Here is a 27,134-nt window from a genome sequence, read left to right on the forward strand (position 1 = left end):
GGATGGTGTGTATAGGGTTGTGCTTCACTGGTCTCACAATTCAATTTGATTACAATTATCCTGTCAACGATTCAAATTGACTCAATATCACGTTGCATCACGATGCATCACTTCCTCAATATATATTAATAATATTTATATTGCTACACGTGGTTTTCCATCGACAAATTCAAGCAGTCAGATATATACGAACATATATACAAACTCCTCGTTTTTATAATATATGCTCTTAAAAAAAGAATGTAGTGGAGTCTGAACACAGCAGGCAACAGATAAAAGGCAAAAAAACAAACAATCAACAAGTAACATCACTAGGCAATAATCGATTATGGTCTGTCACTGCATCGATGCAGAATCGTCTAGGTCCGCATCGCGATGCAAAGATTGATTTCAACGCCCCCAGGTGCCGAGGCATGTTTCAGACCGGCTCGTTTAAAGCGATAAAATACTGATAATTCACCTGAACATACTCGTATGTCCACTTTGAATGCAGCAGAGTACCAGTTTACTGTTAATACATGTGTAGGCAACTCTCGAAAGGTTATCTGAGGAGCTGTCGCAAAATATATTCAAAATATACATTTTTACAGCTGAAACGATTAGTCCGTTAATTGACAAGTCGACCGCTGGAAATCATTTCATCATTTCTGTGTTTCAGCTTCTCCAATGTTAGGATTTGCTGATTTTCTGTCATCGTAAGCTGAATATCTTTTGGACTGTTGGTTGGATAAGACTAAGCATTTGGAGGCAATTCTGAGAAATTATTATAGGCATTTTCACAATTTTATTCACAAAACAATCAATTGCCGCATTAATTGCAGCCCTAAAACATATAAAACAAAAAATATGCAAAACGATTACATTTATTGATTCAGTGTTGGATTTTATCTACTTTATCTACTTGTATAAATTCATACCTCTTGGATGATCTTATTATAGTTTGCAATGTTTTTTTTGTGATCAACAATTTTTTATTAGAAAAGATTGAAATGGTACATTTACAGTCACATTTACTTTGAACATACACAGCACAAACTACAGTACGACACTAAATACATAGCTCATGAGAGATAAAAGCGAGATGGTTACGGAGATGAAAGCTAGCAGTTACAATGGCAGTATTAGCTAGTAAGTATAAATAGTTTTCAATGTTGTGATTTGCTATGTTTTCATTTTAACCATTGGTTTTAAACCAAGTTTCTTTATCAAAATATATAGATTTCAAAAAAGATTTAATTTCAGCCCAAATGTAACTGTGGACCTGTAGTGAATGCAGCTTAAGCTGCAGACACACCGACCAGACGGCCGACCCTCGGCAGGGTCTGATCAGTCTCCCCAAGTTGGTCAAAAAAGTGCCTCAGAACACACCAAAGCGACAAGACGTAATACGTCTCCATAGCAGCAGGTGGCACTAATCTGTATTGTTGCCCCAAAATGGAAACCAGCAGCTGATTGGACAAATGCGTCACGTGGGTCTAGTTTCTCCGGAAATTCAAAGCCAGACTGTCATGGCGGCTCGTTCAGAATACAATCTCATATTATACTAAAATAGTTCACCGAAACGTGTTTCTGAAAACATTTAAAGCGAGAAATAGGCCGTGCAGTTGCTGAATCTGTCTTCATTTCAGATCGACAACGTTTAAAAGATTTTCGTCAGATTTTGAGAGACCCTAGTCACGCTCATTCTGCTCCCCGTTTCCGGGCGAGCACTCTACCAATCAGATGGGTCATTTGAGTCTGACTGCCGGCAGTGCCCGCCCCGCCGATTATACATGTCAAATTGGCCAAAATGAAGGCCGACGGCCTCTCGGACTGACGACAGCACGGAACACACCGAACAGACTCAAGTCACTGACCTCGCCAGACTGTCCAACGGCTGATTATCGGCTTGGTGTGTCAGTTCAAACTACTTGGTCCACTTTAGTGTAGACAGCCACATGATTTGAATAGCAGGGCTTTTCAGGCTTAAGTTCTCTTTTAAAATGGGTGTCATTTGTGTAATGATTAGCTATGATTTCATGATGCAGATCAGTGTCACCATTATCAGAGCACCTGTCTCTCATTAGAAGGACTGTCATGTGTTTACACCCTAACTCAACAATGTAGTTTGAAAGTAGGTTGTAAATGATTGGGTGCGGTGTTGGGGATTAAGTGAAATCTTAAGTGTAGGCGTCAGACTGGTGGAAGTGCAGTTTATATCTGATCAGTGTTGACAGTGGCAGCGTTGTTGAAAGTTGGGTTTTAGGACACCAGAACCTTTTTTTTTTTTTTTTTTTTGTCATGCATCTCATTTAGAAAACTAACGGTGATGTAAGCTGCCCACTTCATAATCGCAGACATGCCCACCCACGCTTTCCTCTTAACATCAAAGCTTCTACGTAGGTGTCCGTGGTAGATTAGATTCTGGAATGGTATCACAGTGTATTATAAAGCATCCTCGCAGCATTCTGCAAAACTTTGAGCCCACTGCCAACACAGATGGAGAAGAAGTTTTATATTTGATGACCATTCAGCAGCAATTTGCATTAAATCGTATTTACTGGTTTATCCTGTGTGTGTGTGTGTGTGTGTGTGTGTGTGTGTGTGTGTGTGTGTGTGTGTGTGTGTGTGTGTGTGTGTGTGTGTGTGTGTGTGTGTGTGTGTGTGTGTGTGTGTGTGTGTGTGTGTGTGTGTGCGCTGTCTGCTGCGGTGTCTGGCCCGACCCATTGATTTAAATCGTCAGATTTGCATTTGCACATAAAGTTGGGAGTGGAGTCACCAGGGGAATATATAGCCACACATGCCAAGGATGTAAAAGCTAATGGGATTTTTTTTTTTTTTTTTTTTAAATCTGTAACTTGCTTCAGAGTATCTCAGGGACTTCTGTGATTGCCTATTTGCCTTGCCTCCATTTATGTTGCTAGCTGATGAGCTCTCTGTTCTTTTTGTTTTTGATATGGTTTGAAGGGAATTTCATCTTGGAACAATCTGATAAACAGCAGTTATCGCCTTTCTTTTCTTTCTTTTTGGACTGGCTCTCATCTCTTTCCCTTTTATACTACCTCTTTGATGATGGTCAAGCGTTTTTGTCAAGCTCTTACTCCAATTGCCTAGCAATTGGTTAAAAAAAAAAAAAAAAAAAGTTTCCGTTTGAACAGATCCAAGCTCACACATCAGATGTAATGCCCCCATTTCAAAGAAGTCAAGTGATGTCGCTGTGTTCATGTGAACATGCTGTTCTACATGTAATGCTTCCATTATTGCAGTGCGTCATTGGATCCTATTGAGTTTGTGCATATAGAGATGCTCCTCCAGACCTACAATAAGCCTTGGCCTTTCTCCTCTGCTGATGCTTTTAGCGGCGTCTTTGTTTTGTCTAGATTCAGTCTTCCGCTTTTAGTTCAACACTGGAAATTCTTCTGCTAGACTGGCTTTTTCCCCCCCTCACACATAGACGGATGTAGACATCCAGGCAAACACATTCACCTACTTACCGTGTCCTCCGTTAGCTTGTACGCCTTATTATGAATACAGCCGTGCAGATGCTCCTTATTCATGCAGCACCGGACCTAAAATAGACCAACGGACTTCAGAGTATCACATTGAGGCCAAGTGTCCCCTAAAAATACCCTCCATATTGTTTACAAGTCAGAGATGGCAGTGGTCTGCCAAAAGACTCCACTTTCATGCTCAGTGCAAAGCCAACTCCTGTTTTATATGAGCGGCCTATTTTGTCTGGGGCGGAGGTTGTGTTGGTTTCCCAGTATACTCTGGTCTGCGGTGATGGGAATTTGGTGGTTGTGTGAATATAGTGTTGATAAAGCTTGAGGAATGACCTTTAACCAGAAGGTCGCTTTGCAGCAAAGTTGCTGGACCAAAAGTCTGCTCCCATGCCTTTTTAAGACTTCTGAAAGAATTTAGGATCCTTTTTGAAGAGAGAAACTGAAGAGTTTCAGTTGTCTTTGATTTGACACACACTATCTGCAGGGAATGTATTATTATTTTTTTTTTCTTTCTGAAATATATGCCTTTTTCCCCAGGAGCAAAGCTCCAAATTCTTCTTTACTTGCTCAACTGTTATTCCTTGTGTCTGTCTGTCTCAGAGTGGAATGTGCTTTTGGAAGTTTTCAACACCTCTGAGACCGAGCAGGAAGAAGGAGGCATATGACTTTTGCAGCAGAATGCCTCGCTCGCATCCGCTCGGCTAAAGCCTCACAAACAAAGACTCTTTGTGAGGAGGACTACAAGAATTTTGCAGAGTATCCTGCTGGCTGACTCCCATTATATGATCACTCAGTTTTGATTACAACTCAGTCTTCATATATTATCTTTTGAAATGCACTACAAATTCCGTCTTGAGATCTAAACAAACACAGGGTCGTTCTAGAAGTTGAATCGATCTGTAGCTGTGCTGCTTCTTTATGTCCCAAGTGACAGCAGGCCTACAGTGTGTAGAGAAGCTTGCTTTTCCTGTGCCTACTCCCTCTGTGTGCTGTGCTACTGTAAGGCCATGATAGGGGTAGCGGAGTGGAAACACTTAGGCAGCGATTTTGGTTGGGAGCCGGGGTAGAATCTGTGCCAATTTAACAAGGCCTCCGGCAGAAGGGAGAGCAAGGGAAAGGGGAAAGAGAGGGCGGGGTGGAGGTGGGGAACTGGGGGTTGGGTGTTTAAATAGAAACAGCCTCTCAGACATGTATTTTTTTTTCTCAACAGCTCATACCTCCAGTATCTCTAAATTGTACAGAACTGATATTTTGCTGACTCAGAAATGCCTCCTATAATTTTTCAAATTCCAAATTAGCCTAATATAAAGCAGACATTTTATTTTAACACTCGTTTTGCTTTTTGCATTGTTTTTCAAATTATCCACTTTGCACATGGTCTCAATAAAATAATCATTATTTCGAGTCATTTTAGTCATAATCCCTATATCATTTGATCCAGCCTAGTGTGTGATCTTTTTTTTTTTTTTTTTTATCATGTGAAGGCATCACTGAACTGTAATGGCCACCATCTGCCCAATATTGTTTACAGTGCACGCTTGTCAAAGTCACTGTTTCTCAAGTATGTGTAGGCGCTGTCTTAGGGGTAGCAGGGAGTACTGCATGGACAACATAAGAGGATCTCTAAGAAGCGCTGGGAGCGGTTGCATATTTTCATGAATAATTCTTTGAAAAGAGAGAATTGCCTTGGCAGGGATTGTAGCACATCACTGTGTGTGTAAGTCCATATACACTGGCTAACCTAAAATCTGATATGTACTGTTAGCAAAGGTATACCTGTCAATTCCTTGTGCTTCAGTAAGTACATTTACATTTACCCCTAGAAGCTCCAGCCCTAGAAATAGCCTGCTTTCCCACATTGTCATGCTGACATCCAGTTAATAAGTCATGTAAGGTCACAGCCGTAGCACCCTGACTACATTTCTGTCACAAAAGTGCTAGGAATATCTAGAAATGGGTTAAATACAGTAGAGAGGTAGGGTTTGGTCAGCGTTTTATTGAATCTGAATTCAGTATTGAATCAGATTATCAAAAACACATCCTTTAGACTTTAGGCTTTTAATGAAGCACCAAAAGTTACAAATAACTTATATATACACTATGGGTGGAACGGTACACAGAAGCCACGGTTCGGTTCATACCTCGGTTCAGACATCACGGTTCGGTTCGGTTCGGTACAATGGAGGGAAAAGCAAAACTAAAATGCATAAGGCAATTTCTTTTTTTATTGTTTATGTCTCAGGCTGTACCACCTAGTGTCATCCAGTCTCTCCCCTGAGCTAGCTGCAAAAGCCTGAAGTGTGTAAAGTAAGATGTAAACAGTAAACAATAACTACCCCCCCACATCATCTCCAGACTCCATCTGGAACTTGTAAACAAAATAAGACAATCCGCTCTAAAACTGAAAATACAGCATCTCTGTTCTGTGCCAAGACAAACTAAATTACCTGATTAATGCAACGTTATCACGATGTCTCCCGGCCATTTCTCACCGCAGAAAGCTGCTCCCAGCCTGGCTAAAGCTAATATAGTTAGCCTGAAGAAACGAGGCGTCCGTCCCAACTAACGTTACGGTTCGCAGCTGCGATGCTAGAAACGTAACACTAATCTACAACAGTGGTCTTACAACCACTCTCTCGCCTGTACTACTGGAACTGACTGGGAAACGGAAGTTTTCCCAAACTTGCGATCTTAAAGATGCGGGCGGATCCTGAAGAACCCGCGGATCTAACAGTAGTTCCGCATTACATGAGTTCCGCATTACATTAATGTATTCTCCGTGTAAATTCATGCATTTTGGTTCAATACGAATACATGAACCATTCCACCCCTAATACATACTTATAGATTTACAACTAAACCTGAAAGATTGACATAAAAAAGAACCAACATTTTTGGCAGGGCACGTCAGTCCCCATCTCTTTCTTCTCTCATGTCCTGTCATCGCTTTACTGTTGACTATCAAATAAAGCTGAAAAATAATTAAATATATAAACTACCCAAAGAGGAGATAAAAGACTTGACTTGATTATTTATCTCTTATCCAATCTGGCTATTTCACAATAGAACGCAGCCCTACAGTAAAGAGGTAAAAGGCACGTGTTAAGATCGGAGATAATCGGTGCGAGCAGAGCATTGCCACTCAAATCTCTCATCCCGCGTGAAAGCATGTCGTGACTAATCCGCGAATACAGGAGGTGCTGTAGATGACAACGATACAGCCCAGTTTAAAGGAAACCCAAAACAAAACCTTGAGCGAGCTGTACTTTTGGAGGATTTTGAGAGAAAAGCCAACATGAGCGAGGGATGAGGAAGGATGGAGAAGGCATTGATTTGTCAACTGCAGTGCCAGTAGTTATAATAATATAACTATCAGTGTGCTACTGGAGCCGTGAAAGATAATAGCTCCCCTTAAACAACCACATTCCTGCCCTGCAGTGTTATAGCAACTTCAATTAGATTGATTTCCACTGTCATAAAATACATTATTATTTTTATTTCTTTTTCAATTTTACTCTGAGTTCTTCCAGTTAGTCACAGAGGGCACTTGGCAGGCGTTTGGGGTGTACCAGCAAGAAACTTAGAAAGAAAATAGCCACACACATACACACATAAAAGCCCCTCTAGTTATGAATCACAGCTGTAATTAAGACTCTTTTATTCCTGGCTCAGTCTGAGCAATGTTACAGGAGCGCGTGGCCACTTTAAGAAGACTCTTTCTGGGAGGCATTTTGATGCAGGCTTTACTCACTTCCTTCCTTCGATGACACATGAGTTTTTGACCCAAAAGTAATCAGCAGGTCCTCTTCCACACCCTGAAGTATATACTGTAGATAAGTCATTTCAAATTCCACAGCTATTGTATAATAAAAGCTAGGCTATACTTTCAGGAAATGATGTGACTCTGGGGTGGGTCTGTGTTTTAGTTTTACTGTATTTCCCTCTCTTTGGAGGGAGAGTAGCCCACCCTAGCACTTGAACCACATCTTCCACCTCCACTCTGCCCGCCATGAATGGAGCTTTCTGTACCCAACTCGCCAAGAGACAGAGCTGATTTACCACCAGTGATCACAAATAAAAAGAGCAGCCCTGTTTAAAGTATGCACCCTCCTCCACCACTCTGAGCAGCCCTTTGTCCCGAGGCCTGCGGGTCAGTCTGACACAGGGCACAGTCGTTGCTCCGCTAAAAGGCCAACAAAACTCTTAACATCTCCGTGGATGTGTTATTTTTCTATACTTTCTTTTTGGTCAAAAGTAAGACCTCACTGGAGGGACCGCGAGATCTTCTGGCCGACTGACAACACAAACACGGTCGTAAAGCAGCGAGGACGGTTTATTTCTTCTGGGCTGTGGAATGCTCTCCGAAGAGAGACAAAGATGGCTCTGCTTACTGACACCCCCCCCCCCACACACACACACACCCCCACACCCCCCAGTAAATGACTTTTTGCGGCATCATATAGACCATTGGATGTTTAACTGTACAAATGCAACAGATGAATTTGAAACTTTTAAATAAAATTGTTTTATAAGAGAGTGGATGCCAAGAACAGTTTTCAGTACTGAAAGGGGAAGGATCTGAAATAAAAATAGTCTTTATTTTATGCTTTAAATAACTTTAAAACCAATTTCAACAGCTGCTGCCTTCCTCAGAGAGATTAACCCTCGTATTATGTTAAGGGTCAATTTGACCCATTTGCGTTTTTGTTCTCTGTTAAACCTCCAAAAGGTTTGCAACTGAAGAAGTTTTAGCACAGTTTTTCGATGGTAATTGTGATGTAGAGGAAGAGGTTTCAGAGTCAGAGGATCTTTCAGAGACCGAGAACAATGCTATTGACGATCCGGATTGTGAATTTTCCTATGATGAAGAGGATTCAGGGAACTAGTCTGGTGTAGTAAACATTCTCTGAAAACAATGGGCAGCAATCCTCCTCAACATGGACAGCTAAAGATGGTAACATAAAATGGTCAACATCACCACACTGACTGACTGACTGTCATCAAAATGACTCCAAGCCCCACAAGATTTTCTGCCACACTAGTTGATGATATTCAATCACCATTTCATCTCTTCATATCCCAACCAACAGATAGGATCATAGTGGACATGACCAACTTGCAGGGGAGGTGTGTATTTCAAGAGAAATGGAAGCCACTGGATCAGATTGACTTGCATGCATACATTGAAATCCTAGTCCTGCTGCATCCGCAGTATCCACCCATGCTCTGCAGTGCCATGTTACATCCCGCAACACCCTGCTGTGATGTTCATACGCACAGAGTAGTCAGGATCCGGTACTGGAGACTGCACTACTCAGTATGACACAATGTGCCCTGCTATGACATGAACTTCCATGACTACCTCGAGGTCACTGTTCCATTATCTCTAATGTGACTATTGTTTGCCTGTTCATCACACCCCCAACCAGCCCCGTCAGACACCGCCTACCAAGAGTCTGGGTCTGCCGAGGTTTCTTCCTTAAATTGAATAGTATTAGCTGGAGTGTACAAGTCAAAGGGAGAAGCAACTGCCAGTCTGTGGAATGACGAGAGTGGAAGGCCAATATTTCTAGCAACAATGTCTTTGGAGTCAATTCATATGAAAGCTTGGGTGTTCCACAACACCAGAGCTGGTCGACGTGAAAGACACAAACTAGCTGAGATCAGAGATGTATGGGATGAATGGGTCAAAATTGTACCAGTCTTGTACAATCCTGGTCCCCATGTCACTGTAGATGAACACCTTGTTCCATTCAGGGGGCCCTGTCCCTTCTGACAGTACATGCCCAACAAGCCTGCCAAGTATGGCATCAAAATATGGGCATCCTAGGATGCCAAATCTAGCTATGCATGGAATATGCAAGTGTATACCGGAAATATTTTCACTAAATAATTGGTAAAAACAGTTTTGGGGGAAAAAATGTTTGTGTTTTGAGTGTATTTACACTGTACGGGTCATTTTGACAAATGCATGCTGCTACCAAAGCATAATAAAAGCCCTCTCTGTCCTCTCTTCTTACAGTTTTGGGTATTGATTGTGTCGATGCCTCGATGCCTGGGCAACGAGAGCAAGGGCAACCTATTTAATTAGCTTAACTCCCCCTTTCTTGAAATTGGCTTACACAGACAAGCTGATTTATGTCCATATTCATGTGTGAGTTGTCGTCTGTGAGGCTGCATGTCGAGCCTCACTTTGGATGAGCTGAAGACCATAATCCTCGCTGAATACTGTAATTTACCACCGTGCAGTCTGACAGCCGGGCAAATTACAGGTCTACCGTGTCTGTATCTATAACACCTTGGGTGCTCCACTGCAGTAACATGACTCTGAACATGGCGGGCAAACCGGCTGGCCTCTTTCTTCCTGAGGTGATGCCCTTTGGTATGTGGCATGCCCCTGCCAAATTTTTTATAGACTTGAGATTCTTTATTTTCTTCAAGGCTGTAGTACAGAGCACGACTTGTCAGTTTTTGCTTTAATTGAAGGGTATTTTAATTAAGTCTTAATTTGAATAAATGCAGTGGAATTCCTGGCACATTTTTGGCTGGTGTTGCTGTAGGGGCTTTTAAATTAAAGACAGGTTTTTTTACCACACCGCCTCTTGACCTGCATGCCAAGGATGACTGCAAGTATCTGATTCCACAGTAAGCCACACCTTTCCCCACGCCTGAACTGTAGTCTGGACATTTCCCTGTGAAATCCTTCTAAAATGAGTTCCAGACCTTGCTGGCACTGTATGTTAGTTGCAGAGAATGGCTTGTTTGACTGACGTGCTATACTTATATTAGTTGTTCCTTGCGCAGGTGAATGGAAACCTGCTGGTAGGGCTAAATGAGGTCATCAGGAGGTCAGCCAGTGTAATAATGAACAGAAACACGGGCAGAGATTGAGGGAATTTGATCCTGTGTGGGGCAGGGAACTCCCAGCACTACAAGTGCTTACGGCCACCATGTAGACTTAACTTGTATCTTCAGAAACAAATTAGTTATTTTAAAATTGACTCGGTTCTATAGATCCAAGGATCATGGGACATATTTAGCACATATCTGACTTTTTTTTTAAATTTAAGAAAGAAAGGACTATGTGGCATGAAAAGAGGGATTATTGTCTGTACAAGCTCTACTTTTTCCCCCCGATTACAGAAATTGGTAAATGGACAGTTCGAATGAAGTTTATACTGTTTATATACATTTTTGATCCTATTTGATCTGTGTATTCCTGGCTTATTTCAGTTCTCTTTTGGAATTTCTTCACATAGATGAAATCTCCAGTCATCTGTGCAGCTGCAAGAAGCTCCATGATATATAGTTACATCTCTCTTAGAGGGAAATCCATTATGGGATGCACAGTGATTGAAGGCAAACACTTGTGACCAGGTGCACAGCCTCCCTCATGGCTCAGTCTCTTGTCATCATTTAATGAGCTCCTGTCATTCAAAATCATACTTACAGCAACTTTTTGTCTTTGGTTATTAGAAGAAGAAAAAAACTTTCAATTCCTGGTGTGTTCTGCATAGACTGTCTTGAGATTGATGTTTTATTATGTGTGTAAATGGTTTGATAGGTTTATCAGAATGCACCTCCAAAGCTGAGCCATGCTGTAAAGCCCCTTTCATGCAGAGAGAGAGATTAAAGGCAGGATTGGTAATGTTAAAAAAACTAGCAAGATTTAAAAGTTGCATCTCCTTGGGCCTCCTACCCACACACAGACGTGCACGACCGCTTCAGAGCAGAGAGGAGAAAGGACCGCAATTTCCCTTCATGTCTCATTCACTGGTAATCAAACAGCTAATATTATCACACCACATGTTTAAAACAAACGTGACTACTGTTCGTGGCTCGTACACCGGAGGGGTAGAGTACGCAGAGCGGGGCAAGGAGGCTTTTCATTGGTTCTTTCCAAGCGGACCAGGAGGCAGTGATTGGTGGGCGTTTTTACAGGATTACAGCAGCTACAGATGACAGATCGTTTTCCCTCCTTTTTCAGAGCTGACTATGCACAAAATCCAAAAACCGTATGAAAGAGCAAATTTTAAAGTCTATAAAAGCAATTTTTTCCCATCCCGGTACGACCAGGGAAAAGAGGTAAAAACCCCTCTTACAATAATAATCTGACCAACAGTCTTGCATGTATTTCCAATGTTCACACTTTCTACATAAAGCATTTGAGGAAATAGAAATTAAAGTCCCAACTTATCATCCTGTCATTCGACGCTTGTGCACTGTCGGATATTGCAAAACAGGCAGCAGAAAATCGCTATCAGTAACATATTATTAAAGTGATGTGAAAATGTATCGGTACTTTACTGTTAGAAGCTCTCTCTCTCTCTCTCTCTCTCTCTCTCTCTCTCTCCTCTCTCTCTCTCTCTCTCTCTCTCTCTCTCTCTCTCTCTCTCTCTCTCTCTCTAGGTGACATATATTACACGAGCAAGCTCATTCTGTAAATGTAATGTCTGAATGCAGCCATGAGGAACATTAACGTAAAAGTCACATGTGCTAATGGCAAAAGGCCATCACTTTAACAGATAGATGAAGTCAGCAATGTTATATATTCCATGTTTGAAAAAGGCTTTAGTGTGTTCAATGTATTCCTGTTTGCTCCACCCCTCATCTTATCAACACTGTTCAGTTGCACCACAACAGGTTTGACTGGAAACCCTTTCACATCCCGTTTGAAATTCAGCAACAGGCGTGTTTGGGCACGAGCGTTTTCATGTGCTTTGCCTTTAGTGTAACATAAATTAATTGTCAAAGTGCAGTCATTTTCACTGACTCACCTGGTGGTTGTGTAGTATTGCAGAAAATATACAGTACATAGGCCATAGAATGTAGCATCTAATCTCAAATTATTTTCTCCTGCAGTGGTTGTCTTTGCACAGTTGAATGAGTCGGTTTTGTCTCTCTTCACTTGTGAATATGCCACATTTATCCGAGATAGACTAGAAAGTGGTACCTCCACTCATCTGTTAGGAATTAGAGAGTGTATATAATTAAACAGGGAACTGTATTTGTCAAAGATTAAATAGCAGCACTCTTGTCAAAGGACTTTTGTTTGCAGACCGTTGGAGCCAACTCTCATCCACATACTTGTGTTTAGGAGGTTGGCGCTCTCATGTTTTTTGGAGCCCAGAACGCTGCAGCTGTCGAACAGACGTTTGTCGAGCGCGGGTTTACTGGAGAGGCTGAGGAGAGGGCAGCGGGGCTTGGGTTTCGGTTTTCTTTATGGATCAGATGACCTAAGATTGTGTCTAGCAATGAACGTACCAAATCGGAGACGCTGCCATTTTGAAATCCTGGTTGATAAGCCTGGACCTCTAATTTCTCAACATGCTTGCACACACGCTGCCTCGTTTGTCATCTGAAAAATTAATCTAGTAGGCAAACAGCCCCTCTTTTGTACGCAGGGCTCTGTCTCCTGTGGCTGGTATCCAGTTCTGTAACGAGCAGCAGCTGGCTCAGAGGCCTGTACTTGGGAGCTGCATCCCTCACCCCGATGAATGTGTCATTTGTTGCTTGTTTAGCAGTCGCTTTTGTTCAGACTCTGAACCATCCTCTCTCTCTCTCACACACACACACACACACACACACACACACACACACACACACACACACACACACAAATAGCCTGAACACACAAAATACTCCACTACAGTTTGTGTAGTGCACATATAATGGCACAAAACCTAGACCTTCATGACTGTTGGGTTTTGGAAAGAGAGAAAATGGTTTTTGGAAGGCAATTGGACATTTGTAGCCAATGAAAGTTCTTGCATTCTTGTGTAGTACTTAATAGTAGTTCCTGTTACACCACAGTCATCAAATGCAGTTTGGATGACTTTCCGCCTGTGGTTGTTGTAGTGCTTTATCTGCAGGAGTGGGGTAGTAATAATGCCATGACTTCACAGTTGACATCCAAGACCTATGAAATGATGTCTGCTGATGACTAAAGTGGAAATTGTAGGTCATCTTCCACTATGTGCAGCAACTGAAAGAAGAGGTCTTTTTTTGGTTTGTTCTGACTGGAGGCTCTTGCTTGTTTTAGTCTTTTATTTCTTGCATATAGAGGTTTTTTGTTTGTTTGTTTTTTAATCCAGGCAAGTGTTTTTTGTCATGGTGGCTGCAGTCAAATGTCTGTATCCTCCTCCCTTCTCTAGCTTTCCTAGTCGCTATATCTTCATAATTGGTGTGTCACCGACCGTGGAACGTTGGAGAAACTGTTTATCATAAACTAAAGCACAGAAGCATTTTTCATTTGTTCCCCTGAGAAAATATTTGTGATAGAGGAACATCTGCAGAATTGGGCTGTAATGCAAATGCAATGTTTTTCCCTCTGTAAATAGACAAATCAACAAAGAATATAAATCAGGACAACATATTAAATGTCACACTTTGCTGAAATAACTAGCTGGGGAAAATAGAAAATAGTTTACTTCTGTTTTTCCCCATTAATGGCCTCTTCCCCTCTCTCAGCCAGTGGGTTTCCTGTCTCAACTGGAGCAACCCCAGAATGTCCAAAGAGGGATTGGGTCCAGAAGGAGTAGGAGGACCCATCAGTGACACACATAGGCAGGGGATCATACCGGGCATAAGATGTCTGATTTGAAATATGAATTGTAAATGCAAATTTGATACTGTATGTGCCTGTGTCGACTGAGGCACGTGTGATTGTGCATTAGCCTGAAAGGCAGGGGAAGGAAGCATGTACACCAGCTAGTGTGGCCTTTAAGCTAAAAAAAAAGAGCTTTAAGAACCTGACATGAAACAAAAGGCTAGAGAAAATAAGGAGGGGAAGAGTGAGAAATCCCCCGATGATTGCCTCATAGGCTGAGCCAGAGGAGTAGTGAGTACACTGAAAACCTAAATGCACATTAGGAACATGTGATGCCTTCAGGTGTTTCTGTATCTGTTGATACAAATCTGAAAGAAGCCTTTGCTAGACTCCTATAGACCCATTCCGGTTCTTCCCATGGCCCTGTCAAAATGAGGAATCACTCAGCTTTTTGGAGCAAAGATTTTGAATATACACAAAACGGTTAATGGTTTTTAGTACTCAAAGGTAGAAGTGCTTGAGTGTTTTACTTACTTATAGCTACTATGAATGTTTACTGTGCATCTGTCTCTTGTATTGTCAATGACTTCTCCAGGAGGGGAGTGGTAGCTGGTACAGGGGGTCATGGAACCAGACAAAAGAAGGCGAAGGGAGGGTGGAAAATGTGCACAGTCACTGAAAACAAAGACAGACTGAAAGTGGGTTGGGGTCATTGAGTTTTTGTAATGATTGAGCAATTATATTTAATGTAATGCATGTAGTATAATGCTAAATGAGAATGATACTTTGCAGCTTTATTAATTTAAAATATTTGCACAGCTGTCCCCACAGCTATATTCAGAATAAACATTTTTGTACTTTGTTCCAGTTTAGTGTGTAGTGTTAAACCCAACTGTCCATGTGATCTCTATTACAATAAAATTAAAACTTACTCAATAACAAATGTTGTATGGTATGTAGTTTTTGCCCATAACAAAGTTCAATCTAAGAGTGTGATTTATTAGAATCAAATTTGTATCACAGGATGTAATTCAACATAGTCAGTATCTAAGGTGTAAATGCCTTCATTTTATCTGGTTTATCACAGTTTGAAATATAACAAAGGCCTCAGGGACAACGTAAAAGATTATTTTGAGGCCCAGTTAGTGGAGTGGTGCTTATCTTAAACAAACTCAGAAGCAGATGATAGAAAAACACCCATCGGTCCTTCTGTTTACCAGGGTCCGTTGTTCAAACGGTTAGTACCAGCATGGAAACTGTCGTTAAACTCATCAGGTCTGTTAGGCTTCCAGGTGTGGTTAGCACCGGTCCCTTTGTGGAGTAGGATTTCACAGCTTTTTCTAGCCACACAATAGCAGTCAGATGAACAGAGCACTGCCCCAGGTTTGGTGAGTCTGATGCATATTATGTACAGGTAAAAGTTGTGTTATATAATTAAAGCAATCATAGTTTACTGTTTCAAGATAAAAGTGCTGGTGCTGAATTTCATAGATTATTTTCAAAAAAGTCTCTTAAGAGTAGTTGCTTGTCAGTACATGAAATGTTCAGTCAGTATTGAGATGCAATAATAACCTTTAATTACCATACTTTTGAAAAGGTTAATGAGTCCTTGTTCTGTGTTCTGCCTGGCAAAGTGCACATTTTTAGGGAGGAAAATGCAACTGCTTTTCCCATAGTAGGAGGCCTGTTAGTCATTTTAAAAAACAGTATGTCAATAACACTTAGGGAGTCTCTGGTGGCATTTTTTTCATGTCCCAGTAACCCCTGAGAACCATGGGAACTGCAAATATAAGTATGCAAAAATGCTCTTCTTGCCCTCTGGCTGACTTACACAGACCATGAACAGATTGTTTTAACATGGAGGAAAGTTCACTTTATGCCCATTAGCCAAGGCCATTATGGAGCCATTTTTCCACGTCTCAGAGAGGAATTCCCATTTAAAGATCATTCATTAAGACCCACTGTGATAATTTCTTTTTTTCAGAAGGATTTCTAAAGGTCTGTTCTGGGAGCGTGTAGTACGATAATAAGTGAGGCACTGGAGAGATGTTTTACAGACCACTGATGTGCTACAGGCATGGAAATGATGTCTCCCTTGCTCTCCTCAATTTGACTCTTGTACATCTTAAGCCCCGACCACAGATTTGCTCCTGCTGATTAAGCACTAATAACCTCTAAGTCAATGTACGGATTAAGTGACCAATCAACCCAACTTTAGTGTTGAAAGAACAGGGTATCATGATTTTATTTTCTTGTCATGATTTTATTTTCTTCTTGGATGCTTTTATATAGGCCTCAGTGGTCCCCTAATACTGTATCTGAAGTCTCTTTCCCGAAATTCAGTCTTGGTGAGTTTTCCTTAGGATGTGCCATTTTTGTGTCTGTAGCTTTAAAAGCTATTGAGGAGGAGAGAGGGGGCAAGGTGGAGGGTGGGGGTGTGGCCTTGACCAACTGCCATGCTTCACTTGTTTGCAAGCCATGATGTCTCTCTCTCATGGGTGGGCCAAATTCTCTGGGCGGGCAAAGCAGAGAAAGGGGAGGTAACCTTTCCCCTTATGACATCATAAAGGGAAGATTCCAGATTGGCCCATCTGAGCTTTCATTTTCTCAAAGGCAGAGCAGGATACCCAGGGCTCGTTTTACACCTATCACCATTTTTAGCCACTGGGGGACCATAGGCAGGCTGGGGGAACGTATATTAATGTTAAAAAAAAAACCTCAAAGTGAAATTTTCATGCCATGGCACATTTTAAGGTCTTCTGCTAAGACTGGTGCTTTCCCTTTTTACTTGTTTTTCTGATGAGTACATTTGGGTGTTACCATACATACATACATACATACATAAACAACAGCACAGGTATATTTTAATATGATGTAAGCTAGTTATTATCTAGTCATGTTTCCACTGAAATGCTTGCTGTTTTCACCCTCACCAAGGAAAAAATGATTACAGCTGACATTGATTCTGTATCAGACACAATGTAGTGCACTAATTGCCATTATTTTGTTTTCGTTAGTAATTTAAGGGCTAAACTGATCGTGAACTCCTGCTGATCGTGAACTCCTGCTGATCGTATCTGCTTCCAGCAGCCAGAGGGGTTATGCACTCAATTCCTCTTCAACTACACAGCTTTACTGTTAATTATCCTATGCCTTAGGAAATTAAAGGTTGGCTTAACCTAATTATCCAAAGGTACAAGATCAGTGGATACATACTGGGTATGATCTCAAGGTCGACATAAGATAAAGACTCAAGAAGCACTGTGGGGAAAGTAACACTACTTATCATCAACGGTGATTTCTACAACCACTTGCACTCCATCTTTCATATTCTTCATATACTGGCCTAGTAAGTTTTGAAGTGTCTTTTTATATTATCCATTTTGTCATCCGACTCCTCTAATGTCCATTTCTTTTCTTACAGGATTCCGCAAAATCAGCCTTGATGATCTGCGCAAGGCCTACATCGTCAAGGATGTGCAACAGTATATCCTCCACAGGCTGGACCAGGAGGAGGCCCTGAGGCAGCACCTGACCAAGGAGACAGCCGAAATGCTCAACCAACTCCACATCAAAAGTAGTGGCTGCTTCCTCTACCTGGAGCGTGTGCTGGATGGCGTGGTGGAGAACTTTATCATGCTTCGAGAAATCCGTGACATCCCTGGCACCCTCAACGGCCTCTACCTGTGGCTCTGCCAGAGACTTTTTGTCAGGAAACAGTTTGCCAAAGTCCAGCCCATCCTTAATGTAATCCTGGCAACGTGCAGGCCACTTACGGTCAAGGAACTGTACCATGCAGTCTGGACCAAAAACATGACACTTACTATGGAAGAGTTTCAGAAAAAGATGGACATTCTCTCCAAGTTGTTGGTCGATGGCCTTGGGAGTACTAAAATCCTTTTTCACTACAGTTTTGCAGAGTGGCTACTAGATGTTAAGCATTGCACCCAGAAGTACTTGTGCAATGCAGCAGAGGGACATAGGATGTTGGCGATGAGTTATACTTGCCGGGCAAAGCATCTTAAACCACTCGAAGTGCAGGAATTTGCACTGCACCTTGTTAATTCCAATCTGCAGATTGAGCCATTTAATCTGGCACTTTGGATGGTTTGGAATGGAACTCCTGCTAAAGACTCTCTGACCACCTCCATACCAAGAGAACAGGAGGTCCTGCAACTTCTGGTCAAAGCTGGAGCTCATGTCAACAATGAGGATGACCATGCGTCGTGTATTGTACAACAGGCCCTGGAAAGAGAGGACTCAATACGAACATTACTTGACAACGGGGCATCTGTGAACCAGTGTGACTCCAGTGGGAGAACTCTGCTGGCTAACGCTGCATACAGTGGAAACCTTGATGTGGTCAACTTGCTCATATCTAGACGGGCAAACATGGAGCTAGAAGACAACCATGGACAAACGGCACTTACTCTTGCTGCAAGGCAGGGCCATACTAAAGTGGTCAACTGCTTAATTGGTTGTGAGGCCAACATAAACCACACAGATCATGATGGATGGACAGCCCTGCGCTCAGCAGCTTGGGGTGGACATTCAGAAGTAGTTTCTGCTCTGCTTTATGCTGGTGCCAAAGTCGACTGTGCTGATGCTGATGGTAGAACTGCCTTGAGAGCTGCTGCTTGGGGAGGTCATGAAGACATAGTGTTGAACCTTCTTCAGCATGGGGCTGAGGTCAACAAGGCGGACAATGAAGGAAGAACGGCTCTCATTGCCGCAGCATACATGGGACACAGAGAGATCGTTGAGCACCTCTTGGACCACGGGGCCGAAGTTAATCATGAAGATGTGGACGGAAGGACCGCCCTCTCAGTTGCTGCTCTCTGTGTTCCTGCAAGTAAAGGCCACGCTTCTGTTGTGAGCCTTCTAATTGAAAGGGGAGCAGAAGTTGACCACTGTGATAAAGACTGCATGACTCCTCTCCTTGTGGCTGGCTATGAAGGACATGTTGATGTAGTTGATCTGCTTTTAGAAGGTGGGGCTGATGTGGATCACACAGACAACAATGGTCGCACTCCTCTTCTTGCTGCTGCATCTATGGGCCATGCCTCTGTTGTCAACACATTACTTTTCTGGGGGGCTGCTGTTGATAGCATTGACAGTGAGGGAAGGACTGTGCTGAGCATTGCATCTGCTCAGGGTAACGTGGAGGTGGTCAGAACTCTGCTGGACAGGGGTCTGGATGAGAATCACAGGGATGATGCAGGCTGGACCCCTCTACACATGGCTTCATTTGAGGGCCACAGACAAGTGTGCGATGCCCTTATTGAGCAAGGTGCTCGTTGTACAGAGGTTGATAATGATGGTAGAATACCGCTGATATTAGCTGCACAAGAGGGACATTATGACTGTGTGCAAATTCTTCTGGAAAACAAGTCATGCATTGACGAGAGGGGATATGATGGGAGAAATGCTCTCAGGGTGGCTGCACTGGAAGGCCACAGAGACATTGTTGAACTGCTGCTGAGCCACGGTGCCGACATAGATTACAAAGATGCAGACGGACGCCCAACACTCTACATATTGGCACTTGAAAATCAGCTGGCCATGACAGAGTATTTCCTCGAAAATGGAGCAAATGTGGAAGCTTGTGACACTGAGGGCAGAACGGCCCTCCACGTGTCCTGCTGGCAAGGGCATGTTGAAATGGTGAGGCTGCTGATTAACTATCATGCTGATGTGAATGCCTGTGACAATGAGAAGCGATCTGCCCTCCAATCTGCTGCATGGCAAGGACACACGAAAGTGGTGCAGTTTTTGATAGAGAACGGCACACATGTGGATCATACGTGTAACCAGGGAGCAACAGCACTAGGCATAGCTGCGCAAGAGGGTCACATTGATGTTGTGCAAATACTTCTTGAAAATGGTGCCGACCCCAACCACGCTGATCAGTTTGGACGCACAGCAATGAGAGTGGCAGCAAAAGGTGGCCATTCAATGATCATTAAACTTCTGGAAAAGTATGGGGGCACAACTCTAAATGGCTGCAATCCCTCCCCAGTACACACCATGGAAGAGAAAACACCATTGGCTGTGACTGGTAAAATGCAGTCCCTCACCATTAAATCAAGTAGCTCTGGCAGCACCGGAGCAGGAGATATGCAGTCGTCTGGACGTGGTCTACCCAACGGACCTGTCCATGCTTTTAGTTCACCATCCGAATCTCCTGATTCCACAGTAGACCGACAGAAATCCTCCCTTTCAAATAATTCCCTCAAAAGTTCAAAGAACTCCTCCTTGAGAACCACATCATCCACTGCCACAGCCCAGACTGTGCCGATCGACAGTTTTCATGGACTGACATTCACAGAACAGATCCAACAGCATTCACTGCCTCGCAGCCGGAGCAGACAGTCTATTGTTTCCCCTTCCTCTACGTCTAAGTCCATTGGTCAGCAGCCATCATCTCCATCCAGTGACTTTGACTGGTCTCAGTTAAAATCTGGCTTCAAGTCAACAAAGGGAAGTAAGACCGGAAATGGGACATCAAATGGTAAAGGAGCACTGGGAGACAAGAAAAAAGTCAAGAACAGTGGATCAACCCAAGGTCAGGTTCTGGAGTACGAGATGACCCAGTTTGACAAGAGGATTGCTCTCAACAAATCGGTAGCAAATATTTCAGTGAAGGATCCACATTGCAAGATCATGATTGGTGGTTCAATTCGGCAGGAAAGGGGGCAAAGCCAAGATCAATTCTTTATCCAGCAGCAGAGCTGTTCTGAGAAGAAGAGGAATGGCATCATGACAAACCCCAACTATCATCTACAGGGTAGTCAGGTTTTCCTGAGTAGAGTATCAGTTCCTCGGACTGTACAGAACAGAGGCCACCAGGATGTTCTAGAGAACTATCCCATAGGGGAAACTGAACTAAGCCTTAAACAAGCCCTGAAACTGCAGATTGAAGGATCAGACCCTGGGTTTAACTACAAAAAGGAGACTCCATTATAGCTGGTAAGAGATACTTTTCAAAATAGTCCTCCAGTATGTGCTTTTATTGAAATACATAAAGCATTTGTCTCAAAGTTGAAATTAAGGTCAGGGCAATGGCACGTAGGCAAGACTTGGACTGGTCCCTTCATTTACAGTAGCGTGGCTAATAATGAGGCTAAAACTGACTTAGTTGATACTGGATTGCACTCAACACAACCATCATTAGTTGGATTTAATCAGCCTTGCATGAAGAATGCCTCAAATGGATAAGCAGAGCTTTTTTTCCTCCCAAACAAAACATTAACCCAAATCATTCCTGTACCATTTCAGATGTCATGAATGCCATTCGTCATGCAGACATCGAGGGAATGTGCCAAAGCAACGGTTTTCATCTACATAGAAAATACTCCTTTTTCTCATCCGTGGGAGACAAAATAATACCTAGGGACTATTGTTGATTGCTGCCTAAGGCTTATGTGAACTGATACATCAATGTGCCTACATCTGTTACAGCCTTCTTCATGTATTCATGCAAACTATCATTTTAATTTAATGTAATGCTATTTAATAAACAGTGTATGCACTTTTAAGAGTAAAATGACAGACATGCATTTGTTCTATTCACTTTGTATCCCATCCATGTTTTATCAAAGTAATTGTTTGAGAGAAACATACCAATGCTTTTTTATTATTTTATATTATGTTTGTTCTGTCTACTTTTTCACACTGACAGCAATGTACCACTGAGTACATTGTCACAAGGCCAGAGGACATAACAGTAAATGATGCCATGGTATAAATGGTGCATTGATAGTCTGCCTTTCTAGAGACCCCAAACAATCTGTGTTAACCTTGGATCAGTGTGCTTAACCTACAGTATGTTGTGTGTAATATGTTAATAGTTATGGCAATTTACTTCACCGGTATATACGAGCATATTTATTTTTTGGAAAAAAAGCCACTTTTGCTGCATTTTGTGTTGCATTACGCTCTACCATGGTGCTGTGTTCAGAAGTTGCCTGCAGTTATTTTGGTCTCCTAATTTTGTTGGTTTTGTGCGTTTGTGTATTGTTACAAATATCTAAGAAAGAGGGAGGTTCATTGAAAATGTAAAAAAAAAAGTAAATTTTGTCCCTATGGGATTTCTCAGTTGCTTGTGTGTTATTTTATGTGTGCATAAAAACTATTTAAATAACCCATTGTGTACCGTCAGCAAAAGTTTGGTGCTAAATGCAGTGATTTCAAGTAAAGGCAGTGATTTAAAAACATGCAACTGTCTGCAGAATTACATGTATAGACTTACTGCATTGCAAGAAACAAAATCCAAGCTTTGTTTCCTTCTTGCCACATGGTTAATTTCCAGTTAATTCCTGCTGGATTTTTTCAGGGGGCATGGCACAAAAGGGTTCAGCCATTAAGACAACTCATAGCTGTGAATCATATTGTTTGAAATGCAGAGTTGTAAAGCCAAAGTTGAAACAACATAACGCTGTCCCACCTCCTCCCTGTGAGAAGCTGAATATCAGTTCAACAGGACTTAACCCCGCGAGAGACGGAGGGGAGGAGGTGCTCGACTGTGACGCTGAGGGAACTGAAACATCTGTTTCTCATGAACTGTGTGGAGCTGTGTTAGCGTTTACCGTCTGTGTCGTATTTTTGCAGGCTTTTCATATTGTCAACAGTGAGCTATTTTTTGCCAAGAACTGGGATCGGGGGGTAGAAACCTATTGCATGCACAAACACTTATAAGCCCTAGTGAAGGCTCTCAGCTCTTCAATTCTACAGTAGTTCAAACGTATGCCATGAAGGGTCAATAGAAGGATTCAAAGCAGGATCGGGTCTTGAAACAGTGTTGAAAAAAACATACTGTATAGTCTTATTAAGCAGTTATCTTGTTTGTCTTGACTGTGTTTGTCTGTCATCTTTGATTTGACTGTCAGTGATTGGATTGTAAATAGCTTAACATGTACATTCAACTGTCATTTAAAAAGAATTCCTGGATTATATGAAGTGGGATTTTCTGATGTATATTAAAGTGCTTAATAAACAGATTTGCTTTACTGCTGAAAAAAAAAACGTTTGCTAATTTATTTACATTGTCAATATGGACTGGAGGTAAAAAAAAATAAAAATACACCGACATGAGTGCAATAAATTAACGTTGTGACAGTCTGAGGCATTGTAGTTACGTAAATTAATGACATTTAAATTTAAACATGAATGGTATCTTAATACCAGTCATATTTGGTAAATATGGTGTAAATCTCTGGTAAATGAATATGAGGAATTCAGTACTTTTTTGGGTACCGGCCTTATTACGTCGGTACTAACAAACACAGATTCACGTTAAATGTTGCCAAATTTCGGTAGATGTGAGCGCGTAAGCACGCAGGGGTGTGGACGGAGCAAAGTTATGGTGAGTCACGGCAATGCCGATTAAGTGGTTGCAATGTGTTGCACTTTTCAAAATTCCACGCAGATAGCGTTCCCTGCAATATAATAAAAATATTCCTAATTTTTTTTTTTGTAACAACACAAACCCCAAGCACCCGGACGCCCACACTCAATCACCTATACCCTAACCATAACCTTGGCAGCCATATACAAACAGCCATGCATCCATAGACAATACATTACTACAACACAACTGACTCAGTGGTTACATGTTTGGTTATCTTAGCTGTATCTCAATCCAAGGCAGACTAATTGATTATGTCTGGAACAGAAAACCTTGTGTTAGCACTGATGCTCCATTGACTTTGAAGAAGTCTGCATCATTTTAATACAGATATAATATACACAGGGGGAAAAAACAGATAGGGGAATGGCAACTAGAAAGCGACAATTATGCAGTGACTAATTATTTTCTCCATCCATTCCTATGTCAGATAAATCTTGTTTGTTTGAATCTAAAGGCCCTTTTTTATCCACAGTAGTGCTTTTCTCTGTATTGGGGCTGCAAAACCACAGGCTACTGTTACTACCTACGTCACTGTTGGTCATTTGGTGGTGGAGGTCCAAACCAGGACACTGCAGGCATCACAACACATGGATCAAGCTGAAGTGGAACAGACAAGTGTGCCAAGTGCTATCACTGCCCCCCCCTTCCCCCGGGTTTATCTCAGTCAAACAGGAGCTGTAAGATAGATCAAATACAGAGTAGGTTTAAGGATTTATTTCGTTTATTTCATATATTACAAAATTTAAAGTCAAAATAGATGCATAGCATTTCAAAAACAAACCTTGGTTGTGTTTCAAATGCATTTAATGGAATGAGCAGCATTTTAACTTTTATCCCAAAGAGTGAGGATTGGACAAAGTTCTTATGCTGACTAATTAGGCTTCATTGTCTTCACCCAACATCTCATGAAAAAATGTGCAACAGCGCAGGTAAGGCAATAAACACATTGTGTCTTTTTTGACAAGAAAAAGCGTGCTATGTGGAACGGTGCTAGATAAAACAAAGCAGTTGAGTGATCTAGAAAATGAATAGAGACAGGGAGAGGCACTACTACTAACGTTAGCTAAAACAAAGCAAGTCATATCATACAGCTCGCTGTGCTCCGACAGTAGCACAAGTCTTTCGGGACCTTCTCCATTTTTTTCTTGTTGACCTGAAACAACAGGTCTCGCTACTCGGCTTGTCATTGGTCAGCTGACAAAAAAGCGATTACATAGGGCAATTGTTTTTCAGAAAAGTTCAACTTTTTTCAACTTCGAAAAGATTCTCTTAGCTGCAGAAAAAAAAAAAACATTGACGGTGGCATTTAAAAAAGCGCTCAGGACTTTTTTGAAAACATGCTTATAGGATTATAATGTAAAACAGACGCTGGTAGCTTCAAAAAATATGCCAAGTGTAAACATTTCCTAAAGTTAAATTTTGATTTTTGGACTTTCAGCACAGCCTTTTCTGTATGTTTTGGGAGGGTGGGTGTTAATGATTAAACCATGTGGTGCTGATGTCATGTAATATGTTCTGACCATGCTTGGAGGATCTCCTCCTGAACCATCTGCCAATAGCCACATCTGTTTATTCTCCACCCATGCCCTTGTTTTGGATACAGCGCTAACAAGCTCCCACGCAATATACACAACATGGCGACAGTTGTGGCCGACTCGTTCCAGACACAACTTTAAACCCAATGGCCTTCATCTATGTGCCATCAATAGCCATGTGCGTGCAGGTTTTCATTCCAAAAAAACACTTTAGCTAAAGATTTCTCTGATTAGCACTTTTTAGCTCTGTAACTAGCAGGAACTACTGAGTGAAACCAGCTGCTTTGTCGTTTGGTTGTATTGAAAACATGCATACATATGGCTCTAAACAGGCTCAAGGTAATTATCAAATAAAAAAAAACTGCTGTTGATTGTTGTGTCTTTGTGTGGAAAAAATTTTCCCAGCTCGCCTTAGAAGGAGGACATTCAAAAGAATGCAAACATTGACAAGCTATCTTGGCAGTTTGGCAGGGCTGTGTGCCTGCCCTTGCTTCCAACTCTCTCTGTGATCACATGTTTTTCAGTATAGCTCATCATATCTGAGATTTTCAAGAAATAAAATTTTCAGTTGGTGAAAAAATGCAGCGTTGTGGGCAAAACTGACAAAAAAAGGTGCATTTTCCAATGCATCGTCAGACATGAGACTATGGTATGAACAAGAAAAATCTGTGTTTAATTTCTTAATAAAGTTATAAGATAGAAAAGTTATAAAAAAGAAAATGTTGTTATAAAAATCATAGTCTAGTAGTATGTCATAAAAAGTCATAAAAGTCATAGTATAGTATGTCATTACAAAGCCATAGTATAGTATGTCATAAAAATATCAAAGAAAAGGCATAGTATAGTATGTCCTTAAAATGTTATAGTATATTATGTCATTAAAAAGTCATAATATAGTATGTGATAGAAATAGAATAGAAATAGAAAGTCTGTATTAAAATGTCATAAAAAGTCATAGTATAGTATGTCAGAAAAAGTCATTGTATAGTATGTCATAAGAAGTAATAAAACTGCATAGTATAATATGTCATTAAAAAGTCATAAAGAGTCATAGTTTACTATGTCATAAAAAGTCAGTATAGTATGTCGAGAAAATGTCATAAAAAGTCATAGTATAGTATGTCACATTAGTCATAGTATAATATGTCAAAAATGTCAAAAAAGTCATAGTATAGTATGTCATGAAAAGTCATACTATAGTATGTCATAAAAAATAATTAAAGGTGTAGTAGTATGTTATAAAAAATGCATGTATGTCATTAAAAAGTCATAGTATAGTATGTCATCAAAAAGTCATAAAAAGTCATAGTATCGTGTGTCATAAAAAAGTATTAAAAAGTTATAGAATAGTATGTCCTAAAAAGTCATAGTATAGTATGTCATATAAAAGTCATAGTATAGTATGTTTTAAACTGTCAAGAAAGTCATAATATAGTATGTCAACAAAATGTCATATAAAACTCATAGTACAGAAAGTCATAAAAATGTCTAAAATCCTAGTATATCATAAAAAGTCATAGTTTAGTATGTCATAAAAAAGTCATAAATGTCATAGTATAGTATTGCAATAAAAGTCATAAAAAGTTAAAATATAGTATGTCAAAAAAGTCATAAAAACGTCCTAGTAAAGTATGTCATAAATGGTCATAGTGTATGTCACATAAAAGTCATAGTATAGTATGTCATACAAATGTCATAAAGGCATAGTATAGTATGTCAAGAAAATGTCAGAAAAAGTCATAGTATAGTATGTCAAAAATGTCATGAAAAGTCATAAAAAGTCATAGTCTAGTATGTCAAGAAAAGTCATAAAAAGTCATAGTATGCCATTAAAAAGTCATAAAAAGTTATAGTATAGTATGTCATAACAAAGTCATACTATAGTATGTCATAAAAAGTCATTGTATAGTATGTCACGAAAAAGTTCTACTAAATGAATGTCATACAAAGTCATAAAATGACAAAAAGTCATAGGATAGTATATCATTAAAAGTCATAGCATAGTATGTCATACAAAAGTCATAGTATAGTAGCATTAAAAAGTCATAGTATAGTATGTAATAAAAGTTTCAAAATGTCATAGTATAGTATTGCATAAAATGTCAAAAGAAGTCATGGTATAGCATGTCTTAAAAAGTCAAAATACCATAGTATGTCAT

At 40.9% G+C, this 27,134-nt stretch overlaps 1 protein-coding gene across 3 annotated transcripts in view; it reads left to right on the forward strand.

The window, feature by feature from the left end:
* Positions 1–23,039, forward strand: part of ankrd50 (ankyrin repeat domain 50) — a 41,307-nt gene extending 18,268 nt beyond the window's left edge. For all 3 annotated transcript variants that reach the window (XM_028589069.1, XM_028589071.1, XM_028589070.1), the window contains 2 exons: positions 17,456–21,000; positions 21,310–23,039. In XM_028589069.1, coding sequence (XP_028444870.1) covers positions 17,456–20,997 — 3,542 coding nt within the window. In that variant the 3' untranslated portion in view covers positions 20,998–21,000; positions 21,310–23,039. The remainder of the gene's footprint in view (positions 1–17,455; positions 21,001–21,309) is intronic.
* The last annotated feature ends 4,095 nt before the right edge of the window (positions 23,040–27,134 follow it).

This window comes from Perca flavescens, chromosome 10 (assembly GCF_004354835.1).
Source record: "Perca flavescens isolate YP-PL-M2 chromosome 10, PFLA_1.0, whole genome shotgun sequence".
Classification (NCBI taxonomy): domain Eukaryota; kingdom Metazoa; phylum Chordata; class Actinopteri; order Perciformes; family Percidae; genus Perca; species Perca flavescens.